Source organism: Coenobita brevimanus, chromosome 66 (assembly GCF_032717465.1).
Source record: "Coenobita brevimanus isolate Jiangsu-jjx chromosome 66, ASM3271746v2, whole genome shotgun sequence".
Classification (NCBI taxonomy): domain Eukaryota; kingdom Metazoa; phylum Arthropoda; class Malacostraca; order Decapoda; family Coenobitidae; genus Coenobita; species Coenobita brevimanus.
Genome location: NC_137019.1, coordinates 20,919,073 through 20,932,018, shown reverse-complemented (window position 1 = coordinate 20,932,018; position 12,946 = coordinate 20,919,073). Strand labels below are relative to the sequence as shown.

Genomic DNA, 12,946 nt, shown 5'->3' with positions numbered 1-12,946 from the left:
GCATGGAAGTCATCCACGTCAAACCCTAGGAAATCGTACTCCACATCTGTTCCGAGAAGCAGACGAGACCAACCATTTTCAAGAGTTTTCACAGGGACTTCCTTCCATGCACTAGCCCAGTTGTACAGCGCAGACTTGATGTTGTAGCGGCGAAGGTTTTCCAAAGTCCGCTTGCCTCGAGTGTCACGTCCTTCCCTGCGCTCGTCCTCGTCCTCGAGAACAACCATCACCTCGTCCAGGAACTTCCGACGGTAGAGGCGCTTTGTTGCCACGATCACTCCTTGGTCCATTGGTTGAATGAGAGCAGTCGTATTAGGTGGCAGAAACATACACCTAATACGGCCATTTTCAGCAACCAAGTCCTTGTCGCACGGGTGGGCAGGTGCATTGTCGAGGAGAAGGAGAGCCTTTACCTGGTCGCGAGGAATTCCCAGTGTCTTCGTCTGGTAATGTATGACCTCCTTGACGAAGTGATGGTGAAACCAGTCTTTGAAAATCACAGCTGTGAACCATGCTTTCAAAGAATGGTACCTTACGACAGGAAGGACATCCATCACCCCACGAAGGCACCGAGGCTGCTTTGCGCGGCCAACAATAACGGGTTTAAGCCGGTGCATGCCGTTAGCATTGGCACAACACAAAGCAGATATCCGTTCCTTAGAAAGCTTGTGGCCAGGTACACGCTTCTCCGTGTCATCGGCCAGAGTGTTCGTTGGCACCGAGCGATAGAATAGGCCAGTTTCGTCAGCGTTATAGACTTGACCGAGAGTGAGGCCCTCCCTGTCGATCAAGCCTTTCACCTTGTGCCGAAACTCGTCCACTCCATCCTCGTTAGCGTCCAATGCTTCGCCATGTGCTTTACGGTTAGTAAGGCCATGTCGTAACTTGAACGCGAAGAGCCAACCCTCGGATGCCTTGAAGTCAAGGGCGTCGTGAAGCCTTGCAAACTTCTCAGCAGCAGCCTTCAGCTCCGTTCCACGTACCATCACACCAGCTGCACGTTGCTGTCGATACCAAATCAACGTGGAGCGGTCGATCTCTGCATACTTGGGGGTAAACATAACCTTCCTCTCCACGTTGCGTTTGCTTCTCGACGAGAAGTCAGCCGTGTACTGCATGAGCTTGTCTCGGGAACGCTTGATATCGAACAAAGTCGACCGGGCCAGGTTGAACTCGCGGAGAATGCGTGAGGAAGACCAACACGCATCAACCTTCTTCAATATCTCCCGTTTCTTCTCCAGAGTCAACACCACTTTCTTCCTTTTCTCAGGAGGCAGGGCCATCATCACACACACTAAGAGTAGGGCAGAGAGCAGCAGGAGGCCTTGCAGCAAGTACGGCACCACCACAAAAGCGAGCACGTGGGCAGCCATGGCGAACAGCGTAGGTCTTGTCGCGGTGAGAAACAGGCGGGAAGTGGGGAGGATGCAGCGGCGCTCTATTGGACATCGGAGGAATGACGAACCAAAACAATGCTCTCACGTGGCGCGCGCGGCAAGTTCAAATTACGGACGGCAAAAAATCGATTTTTTTTCCAATTTTTTTGGATTTTCAGACCATTTTGGGAATGTTTGATCCCAGGACGATAAGGTCCGGGTAGTGGGGATGTTCGGTTATTGGGCGTCCGGATATTAGAGTGATTACTGTATATATATTTTTATGTGTCCGACTCTGGGCATAGGCTTCACAGCCTGCTATCAAGGCCCAGCAGTCCTCCTACATACCATACACCTCTACATGTCACCACTTCGGCGCTACCACCCACTGTCCATATTGAATACATGCTAGGGCTGTCTCATGCAGGACTGGTGTATTGGTATTAGCGGGGGTATTATTACGACATGTCGGTGGGTCTTCTAGTAGATCAGTAAAGCCTGATTTAATGAAATTCAAATCCTTAAACTGTTCCCTGCCCCAGCCGGGATTCGAACCTGAGTCCGTCAGGACTGCTGGCCACCTCTCTACCGAATGAGCATATATATATATATATATATATATATATATATATATATATATTTTTTTTTATGCGAGGAAGAAGGAACCAAAGGCCATGAGCCCGCAGTAACAGTTCCCTCCAAGAGAAAAACAAAATACAATAGAGAGCCAAATTCAAGATCCGATCATTTTGAGATGCCTGGACACACTGCGTTTGAAAGACTGGAGATCATAGGCAGGAGGAAATACAGACAGAGGGAGACAGTTCCAGAGCTGACCTGTTGCATGAATGAAAGACTGGGAGTAACGGTTAACTCTTGCATTAGAGAGTTGGACAGAAAAGGGATGAGAGTTTGCTGCCAGACGGGTGCTACGCGCCCGTCGTAGAGGTGGAGGAATGCAAGCAGACAGTTCAGAGGAGCAGTGACCATTAAAGTAGCGATAGAAAAGAGATAAAGATGCAACCGTGCGGCGAAGAGACAGAGGTTGAAGGGAGTCAGTAAGAGGAGGAGAGTTAGTGTATATATATATATATATATATACATACGTACTGTATATATATATATATATATATATATATATATACATACTATATATATATATATTTCATTCATTCATTCATTGCCAGACGCCATGTATCCCAAACAGGGGTGGCCAACGGCTTAGAGTTAATTGTTTTACAGGGAGGGGCACTAATCCTCCACCAACCCCACTTGACATGTAGGGATGCCAACAGCATCTGGTGTTCCCAGGCGGTCACCCATCCAAGTACTAACCAGAGGCGTCTAGAGCCACAGGGGCATCCCCACCAATATACTGGTTTTGAGTTAGGTAGGGGAGACAACAGGCTTAACCTTCTTCTCAGTGACAGCACTGGTTGCCATACAAGATTCAGCCTTCTGGACAGTGGTAGAGGGGCTCAAAGTCACGTAGGTTTGTCCATGCTGCCAGGCGAACAAATCAGAGCAGTCAGGCATCTAAGCCACACAGCCCAAACCAATCAGCATTCTCACTCTCTGCCACTCCCCCAGATGAGCCAATCAGCAAGTGTGCGCCCGGTGTGCCGGTGAGGCTTCCCTCCCGTGTTCACTGAGGTGTATAATTATTACGTATTGGATTTTTACCCCATTTATCGTGGATTATTGGTGACAAGATGAGCTGTTGTTATTGGGGTTGAAGAGGGGGTGACAAGATGAGTTCATCACATTGTTACAGTGAGGAGGTGGTGCCTATAACCTCTCATAAGTGTCAGAAGTGTGTGGAGAAGTGGAAAAAGTTAGAAAGGAAGAGGAAAAGAGAGTGGTGAGGGGAGACAGCGGGAGGGGGCATGGCACCGAGGAGGCAGAGTTGGATGTCGATCTCCTAGATGACGACCCCACCATTTAACCCTCCACTACCCCTTCTCAATTTACTTGAGCACTACACTACTTTTTTTTTTTAGTGTTATTATTTCAATCTATTATGGTAGAGGAAAAATAATAACTGCATTGATTTCAGTTTTAGTTGTCAAAAACGTGAAATTACAGTAATAATTATTCGTTTATTAAGTGAATTGGAATCTTCAGTTAATAAAGTTTTGTACATTAATACATTCGTTGATGTTTTTTCTGCTATGTTTTTAAATCCCTACAATATGTTATTATGCCCACTTATAAATTGGGGGTTTGGTTTACTGCCTATTTTGTGGTTACGGTTATTATTGTTTTGTTTTTTTGGCTTTACATGTAGAGCATAGGCGCTGATGATCATTTTGATGTATAAAAGGTTTGTTTATTGCCTTCTGGTTATGATGTTGCCATAAACACAACTTTAAAGCGTCATAACTCAAAAGTACATTTTGGCGCCGATGCCCCTTTGGTTCTAGACGCCTCATATATATATATACTGTATATATATATATATATATATATATATATATATGTATATATATATATATATATATATATATATATATATATATGTATATATATATATATATATATATATATATATATATATATATATATATATATATATATATATATATATATATATATATATATATATATATATGTATATATATATATATATCTATATATATATAGATATATAGATATATATATCTATATATATATATATATATATATATATATATATATATATATATATATATATATATTAGATATAGATATATATATATATATATATATATATATATATATATATATAACTCCAGTTCTTCGCACTTCATCATTTCGCACTCGATCCATACACGTCACTCCACACATACTCCTCAGACACCTCATCTCCATTAAATTCAAACTTTTCCTCTCTGCTACACCCATATTCCATGTTTCAGCCCCATATAATGCAGTCGGTACCACAACACCCTCATACAGCCTTCTCTTTACATCCATTCTAAGCGAATGACATCTAAACACTTTTTTCATTCCTCCCAGCATATATATATATATATATATATATATATATATATATATAAATACAGTACAACCTTGATATAACAGGCTTCAATAAAAGAATTAATATGCTAAAAACAAAATCGTAGATAAGTTAGAGAGTGCAGCACCCACACCCACCAACTGGTCTAAGGGCCAAATATTTGACTTTGCCCTGTAACCTTGACCAGCTAAGATCTCTCAAAATTAAATTACTTAATTCTAGCCAAACCTTTAACCCTTCTACCAAGTCCGGTTCTCACGAGATAAAACCTGTGAAAGTTTATTCAACCCAGTGATCTTTACGTTAACCCTTTCACTTCGGATGTGTTTCATTGGCTGGATGTTTTACACAGTGTTTTAAAGATATATAAAGACAAGTGTTTTGATAAAATATTCCACACCAAAAAATAGACCATTGTTTCCTGAGTAAAATGATGTCTAACATAACATAAAAAAAAATAATAATTACCTGTGTGGTTAACTGTTAAAACCTGTGGTATTGGAGCTTCTCCACTGCCAGACGTATGCCATTCGGTATAATGGTAAAATCAAAGCTTTATATATATATATATATATATATATATATAATAACACTTTCATTTTCACTCTCACTTTCATCTGACAGCATAATTTGAGTGATCAGACATTGCTTCCATCAGATCCAAGCCAGCTACCATGGCAGCAAAACATCTTGTACCGCACATCTCGAGATACTTTTGGTACGTGATGAAAATAAGACAATAAAACAGTCCTCCTGTGATGGCAGCTCCTCAATCTTGCCACCTCCTAATACTGAACCACTATTGGGTCCCCAGTACTGGCACGCAAATATAAAAAGTTCAGAACACGTATACTTGCCACCTATCTATCTGTCAATCTATCTATTGCCAGACACCATAATCCTGTAAGGGGTGGCCATTTGACTTTGAGTTACCGGGTATTTGTTTTACGGGGAGGGGCACTAACCCTCCACCAACCCACTTGCTGACACGTAGGGAGCACGTATGGTTTGGTTATATGGTTGCCACCCAGTGTTGTAAATGGTTTCTTGGCATACAGGAAACCATTTGGGTTGTCACTCAATGTAAAGCCACTTGTAAAGGAAAGAAAAGCAATAAGAAGTGACAGGAATGATGGGGGAAATAGGAAGAGGAGGGCAGGCACAGAAAAAGAATAATAAAGGCTAAGGAAGAGGAAGGCAACACTACATCAAGTGAGTGGATGATGGTCACCATCACCTACCACTGCTTGCCACCTCATCTTTTTCATTCATTGCCAGACGCCATGTATCCCAAATGGGGTGGCCAACGGCTTAGAGTTAATTGTTTTACAGGGAGGGGCACTAATCCTCCACCAACCCCACTTGACACGTAGGGAGAACGTTATGCCAACAGCATCTGGTGTTCCCAGGCTGTCACCCATCCAAGCACTAACCAGACCCAACGTTGCTTAATTTCGCTGATCGAACGGGAAGTGGTGTACTCAACGTGGTATGGCCTGATGGCTACAAATATTTCCTTAGAGGCACGTCGATGTGCCACCTGATGTGAAAGGGTTAACCTTCTCTGTGACCTTGATCTTTAACTGATTGCTCTCATAATAGACTCTGATTATCCTTGGTTTAACTTGAATCCTTCCACAAAGTTTGGTCTAAATTATGGTAGTAGAAAGTTTTTAAGTTGACCTTTTATTTTTCTCAAAAGCAGTAGATGAATCCCTTTGGTGATTCTCAGCCCATTGTTTGATCCAGATCAGATCAAAACTGTTTTAGTTATTTTGTTCACCCACAGCGAGACAGGTCAAACTTTGACCTTTACCAATGACTAATTGTTCTAAAAATTGAAACCCTTTGTTAATGCTTGACCCTTAACCCTTCCTCCTGGTTTGAAATCAGATCATAGCTGTTTGAGTTGATCTTGCTTGGTGATGTATTCTTTTGATCTTTCCTGTGACATAAACGTTTGACTGATTGTTCTCAAAAGTGAATCCTTTTTTGTTTATGTCCTACCCACAACCTCTCCACAAAGTTTGATTTAAATCGGATAAAAACTGTTCTAACCTTTGACATGTAATTTTCAACATCAGTAGGTTTACCCCTTGTCTGACCCTTTAATCATCACCAAAATTTGGTTAAAATCAAATCAGATGTGTTAAAAGTTAATTTGTTAAGATAAACACACACAGGTCAGACTTTGACCTTGCCATGTAACCTTAACTTTTGACTGATTGTTCTCAAAACTGAATAACTTCATTCTTGCCCTACTCTTAGCTGTTCCTCCAAGTTTGGTGAAAGGTGGATAAAAACTGTTGAAGGTGGTTTTGCTAGGTCATTGTTTGACCTAGCCCTGTAACCTTAACCTTTGACCTGTTGTTCTAAAAAACAGTAGGTTTCTTCATTGGTTGACCCTCAGCCTTGCAGTAAGTTTGGTTAAACTCAGATTTAAATTGTGTGTTAGGTTGTTCACACACAAACTAACATGAGTGACACGAGACAGAAAGACAACACACACCATTGTAAACATAACACCTACTCATGCTTTGCAAGTGCAGATGTATAATTATAATTTTTTTCTTTTTCTTCTTCTTCAAGCACGGGACAGAATTCAATGCATTCTGGAAAGTTCTCCTATTCTTAATCGTTCCAAGTGGGAAGCAGTGTTTATCAAACCACCTTATCTAGGGGTTTTCCTGAATCTGCAAATAAGTGGAGATCAAGGGGGTGGCAGGAAGACTAATGACTGGAGCATGTCAGCTGTTCTTACTGGGAGTTGTTTGGAATGGGAAAAGTTTACACTTGCAGGTATAAACGAGTGTGACGGATTGAAACTTCTTTTCTTTGTAGTAGAATAGGGATGTGGTGACCTGATGACCCTCTCCACCAACCCAACAGTTGCATTGCTCAGCAGCCCTCAATACCCTGCGTAGCACAGGAAGGGAAAAAAATATATTTATGGCTTCCTTTCCTTTTAGTTCAAGTCCTCAGTGGATCTTCCCAATCCAAGTAAATGTGGAAAATGGGTTGGCATGATGTTTAAAATTTATCACTGCAGTATTGATGTGGTGTAGGAATGTAAAATTAGGAATAAGGTCTTATAGTATTTTATATATATATGGATTTTGTTATTTTTCTAAGATGAGCATATTGGGTTTGATTTATGGTCACATTTGATTTATAATAACTGAAGTTAGAGATACTGTGCATGTAAATAGTTCATAGGGTGCATTGCTGAATATCATTTATATCTGCTTTTGTTTCTGATACGTGATTCATACAGTACTGGTGTTCCCGTAAAGAGATAATATTGCTGTTGATGTTGGATTTTTCAGTTGTGTATTTTTTCTCTTGACAGGACATCTTGGAGCAGTTCTGATTAGTAAAGCAAGACGGGAAAGATAAGATTCACTTCCATCAACAGAGGAAGAGCTGAACTGGTTTTGGAGAATGATAATGTGCATTCAAATAAGGTTTAGCATATTATTATGAGTTGTTGTCTTGATCCATTCAGAATCTGCTGAAAGAAATGATTGTTCTGAGTTCTTTTTGAACCACTTTTCTTAATCTGTTATCATATTATTTCAGTATTACAGCTCTGAGTTAATGCTGTGTGTATTTTAGTACTTTGCCAATATGACAATATTCTCTGTTAGTAAACAGTTATGAAGTCTGTCTTTGCACAATTGGTAATTCATATACAATACTGTACCGTATATGATAATTCATTGTCATTCCTGCTTGCTGATAATTATGCTTTATATGTATGTGTTACAAATTGTGCCTTCATATTGCAGGATACTTTTAATTATTTTTCATTTTACAGTATAAATTTTTGCATTCTTCAGCATTAAATTAATTTCAGTTACACTTTGCTTTGCTGTTCTTGTGGCTGTATGCCTTAGATTTCTGATTTATACAATATATGCTTACATTTGTATGATAGTTTTTTCAATATTCCTGTTTAACCTTTTTGTTAGAGCCTGATGTATGTTCTTACCTTACCTAATTCTTACTTAATTGAATCTTTACAGGAATGAGTCAAGCTCGTACTGTCCCGTGTTTTAAACCATATTTATCGTACATATCCTTAAATTTGTGAATTGTTTTGGCACACACTATTTCATTCGGTAGTGCATTCCATTGATCAATTGCTCTGTTTGGGAAACTGAATTTCCTTACGTCTTTATCACCTCTCTTCTTATGCAGTTTTTTGCAGTGTCCTCTTGCTGATGCTTCTCCATATGTTAAGTAATCATTTATGTCTATTTTCTCCTTCCCTGATATGCACTTATATAACATTATCATGTCACCTCTTTTCCTTCTCTCCTGTAGTGTTGGTAGATTCAGTTTATTTAGTCTTTCTTCGTAGCTTAGGTCTCTTAAGCTTGGTATCCATCTTGTAGCGGCCCTTTGAACTTTTTCAATCTTGTCTATGTGCTTTTTGGGATGAGGACTCCAGACTACTGATGCATATTCCAGGGTTGGTCTAATGAATGATGTTATTATCCTTCTTAGCATGTCTTCATTTATGTATGTGAATGCTATTCTCATATTTGCAAGCAGTGTATACATGTTCTGTACCTTCTCGCTGATGTGGTCAGCCGGAGATAGTCTGTTATTGATAATCACACCTAGGTCTTTCTCTCTTTCTGATGTGTATAGGGTTTTATTTCCTAACTTATAATCCCAATCAGGTCTTTTTCCACTTTTACCAAACTTGATTACAGGACGCTTGTCCACATTGAATTCCATTTGTCATGTACTACTCCATTCATGAAGTTTATTTAATTCTTCTTGTAGCTCTTTACAAGAGTCTGTGTTAGTAATTCTCCTTTGTATTTTTGCATCATCTGCAAACATATTCAGATAGCTCTCATTTCCAGTGTTACTGTTTATATCATTTATGTACACTAAAAACATGATTGGTGCCAGCACTGAACCCTGTGGTACTCCACTAGTCACATCTTTCCATGATGAGTAGTTTCCTCTTAGTACTGTTCTCATTTCTCTTTTTATGAGAAAGTCTTGCATCCAACAAAACAGTTTGCCTCGAATTCCTCCTTGATGGTACAGTTTCCATAAAAGTCTTTGGTGTGGTACTGTGTCAAAAGCTTTCTTGAAATCTAAATAGATACTGTCCACCCATCCTTCTCTTTCCTGTATTGTGTTTGTTACTCCGTCATAGTAGCTCAACAGATTAGTAACACATGATTTTCCCTTTTCTGAAACCAAACTGTCTTTCTGTTATCATACTGTGTTCTTCCAGATGATTTACCCAAGCTTTTCTTATAAGCTTTTCTAATACCTTGCTTACAACACTGGTCAGTGATACTGGTCGGTAGTTGAGTGGATTTTGTCTATTTCCTTTCTTGAATAAGGAGACAATATTTGCTTTTTTCCAAATATCAGGTAGTTTACCTTGACTCAAGGATTTCTTGAAAATTAAAAATAATGGTTTACTTAACTCCTTTGCACATTCTCGTAGTACCCGACATGAAATTTCATTAGGACCACTTGCTTTTCCTCTGTCTAATCTACTTAACTCCTCCTGTATTACTTTTTCTGCTATTTGTATATCTGGTAGTATGTGTGGACATGCATGTTCCACATAGTCCCTCTCAAAATTTTTTTCTTCTGTAAAAACTAATTGGAAATTCTTATTTAGTGCTTCACAAATATCTTTCTCTTGTGTATAAGTGATTCCCTCGTCCGTAATTGATTGTATTATATCTTTTACTTTGGTTTTGCTTCTGATATAGCTGTAAAACAGCTTTGGTTGATCACTACTTTTATTTATTATATCCTCCTCAAACTGTTTTTGGGCTTCCCTCCTTATTCTTGTATAATCGTTTCTTACCTGTTTGTAATTATTATACGCCCTTTCACTATTATGTCTTCTGTATCTATTCCACAACAAATCTCTTCTTTCTTTTGATTTTTTGCATTCTGTATTGAACCATTTCTGTATTTTCTTATCTGCTTCTTTGTGCTGTGGGATATACTTCTGGACTCCTGTTTCATAAAATTCACAGAATTTTTTATATACAGCATTTAAATCTTGTCCTCTAAGCTCATTTTCCCAATCAACTTCTAAGAAATACTTCTTTAGGTCTTGATAATTTCCCTTTTTATAGTTTAGGCTCTTTTTGTAACTGTCAATTTAGTGCTGCATGATCGCTTTTGCCGAGTGGAGGGTGATATATTAAACTGTCAATATCATTTTCTTGCCTAGTAAATATTAGATCTAGCACTGAAGGTACATCAAGTCCTCTTTTTCTGGTGGTTTCCCTCACATGTTGCGTTAGGAAGAACTCTTGTACGAGATCCAGGAGCTTTTGGTCCCAACAGCTTTCTTGGCTAATTATATCTATAGTATTCCAATTTATATTTGTATTGAAATCCCCAGTTAGTATAATTCTTTCTGATTTCTCTTCCATTTTATGTAGTAATGATCTTAAACTCTGAATTGTACTCTCTGCCAGGTCCTCATATTCATCTTTTTCCCATGTATTTGATCTGGGTGGCATGAACAAATTGGCTACAATTACTTTACCTTCAGATGTGTTGATCTCTACTGCAATCAGTTCTACTTGTGATGGTATATCTAGTTTTATTTAATTGACTTTTAGATTTTTCTTAGTTAATATTTTAATTCCTCCTCCTTTTTTTAAATTTCTGTCTCTTCTCCATATATTGTATTCCTCTAAGTTTAGTATGTCATTGGATATCCTTGGTGTTAATTTTGTTTCAGTTAGGCATATTATTTGTGGTTCATTTTCTCTGACATAATCATTTATCTCTAGTAATTTAGATACCATTCCATCCACATTTGAGTACATCAACTTTATCATCTTGTTTCCTCCTTTTTATTCCATCCTGTTTGTGTACCACTTTCGTACCTGCAATCCTATTACTTCGTAAAAAAATTTCTTCTTCTCCTCTTCTGATCTTCCCTCATTTTTTGCTTTTGCTTCCTCCCTTTTCTCTTTCAGTAATTCCAGTTCCTCTTGTGTTAGGCATCTTTTTATCCATACATTTTTGAACTCCTCTTTCTCCATAAGATTCTTTGCATTTTTTAGTATCTCTTCCACAGTGTTTACACTCTGGAAAGTCACCTTTAGAGGTCTTGTCTTGCTTTTCTCATATTTCCCTAACCTTTTGTGTTCCTCTATGTCTTTACTACAGATTTCCTCTGATACTTCTTTCAATAAGCTCATTACATTTGCCATCTCCTTTTTGTCTCTTGTGATCTTGTTTTTTACTTCTTCCTCCTCTATACCAGTGATTACTATAGATTTGTTTATATCTACTGAATCTCTGACTAACTTTGGATTGTTCTGGATTATTCTTTTCACTTCCTTTTTAATGCTTTTTTCCTCCACCATTGTTTCTAAGTCTTTCTTTACTTTCACCATTTCAGCATACGTGGTTTCCACATCATTTTTGTAGCTTTGCACAGCTTCATTCACCTGTGTTATCTTCTCCTCAATATCACTGCACTGGTCAATAAGTCTGCTTTCTTGCCTAATTGTCTCTTGTCATTTTTGAACTCCTCTATAACACTCTCGTGATTGACCACTGTACTTGCCATTTCACTCACTTTCTTCCTAAGCGTACTCAATTCCACTGTTAGTTCACTGATGGTTGTGTCTTTCTTATTGGCCTCCCTTCCTAGTTTTTCTATTTCTTCCTTTTGCAAGTGCATCTGCTTCTTTATTTCATCAATTTCATTTTTGAAAGCCATATCTAGTTTGTTTACACGTTCAACTAGTCTATTGTGAGTCTCCACTTCAACCAGTTCTTGGTAGAAATCATCATTTTGCTTTTTACCTTTATCCCTTTTCTTTTCCAAATTTGTTTTACTAAAGTATGTATCCATTTTGCAATACTAAAAGTGCAGAGTATGTACTTACAATCCCCGTGTTGTTGTAGTCTAAACAAACCTCAGATGACTCAGCGTATTCTTTCGTCTTGGTTCACTTCCCTGTTTGATCAAGTCTTGTTTAAGCTTATTATTTTTTTCCTTTTAATAATGAAAAATCATTTAGTCTAACCTGGTACAGAGCTTGACTCATACAAAGATACTAATTTACGTAATGCCACTGGCTGTGTTGGTTCGGTACGGAGCGCCAATGTCACACGTCCGCCTCGATTGAATCCCTCTGTGTGTATTTACCTATTTGTAGTATACAGGAATTGAGCAATGCTCGTGTTGTCCTGTCTCCATATCCACATTTATCAAGTCTACCTTTACACACATGAATGTTTTTCTCATGCACTACCTCTTTGTCTAAGTCGTTCCAAATATTTAAGAATATACCTAATTGTGATATACACGGAATGTACTATGCTCGTGGGTTTCCGTCGCTGTTTCTCAATAAGTCGAATTTAACTTTAAACTCGTTTAAGTTTTTAGACTGGACGATCTCTTTGTCCAGGCTATTCCATAAGTCTATACTTCTGTAAGGAAAGCTATATTTCTTGATATCCTTCAAGCAGCTTGACTTTTTCAGTTTCATTCCATGTCCCCTTGTTGCTTTCTTATCCCATACAAACAGATCTTCTTTGTCAATTTTAT

At 38.5% G+C, this 12,946-nt stretch overlaps 1 protein-coding gene and 1 pseudogene across 1 annotated transcript in view; one reads left to right on the top strand and one right to left on the bottom strand.

Annotated features, from left to right (window-relative positions):
* The window catches only part of rod (kinetochore component rough deal), a 471,351-nt gene extending 463,251 nt beyond the window's left edge, over positions 1 to 8,100 (top strand). The window contains exon 25 of the mRNA XM_080276726.1: positions 7,724 to 8,100. Within this exon, the coding sequence (XP_080132852.1) occupies positions 7,724 to 7,744 (21 nt within the window). The 3' untranslated portion in view covers positions 7,745 to 8,100. The remainder of the gene's footprint in view (positions 1 to 7,723) is intronic.
* LOC145405437 (5S ribosomal RNA) lies at positions 5,759 to 5,878 on the bottom strand (annotated as a pseudogene).
* Positions 8,101 to 12,946: the final 4,846 nt, after the last annotated feature.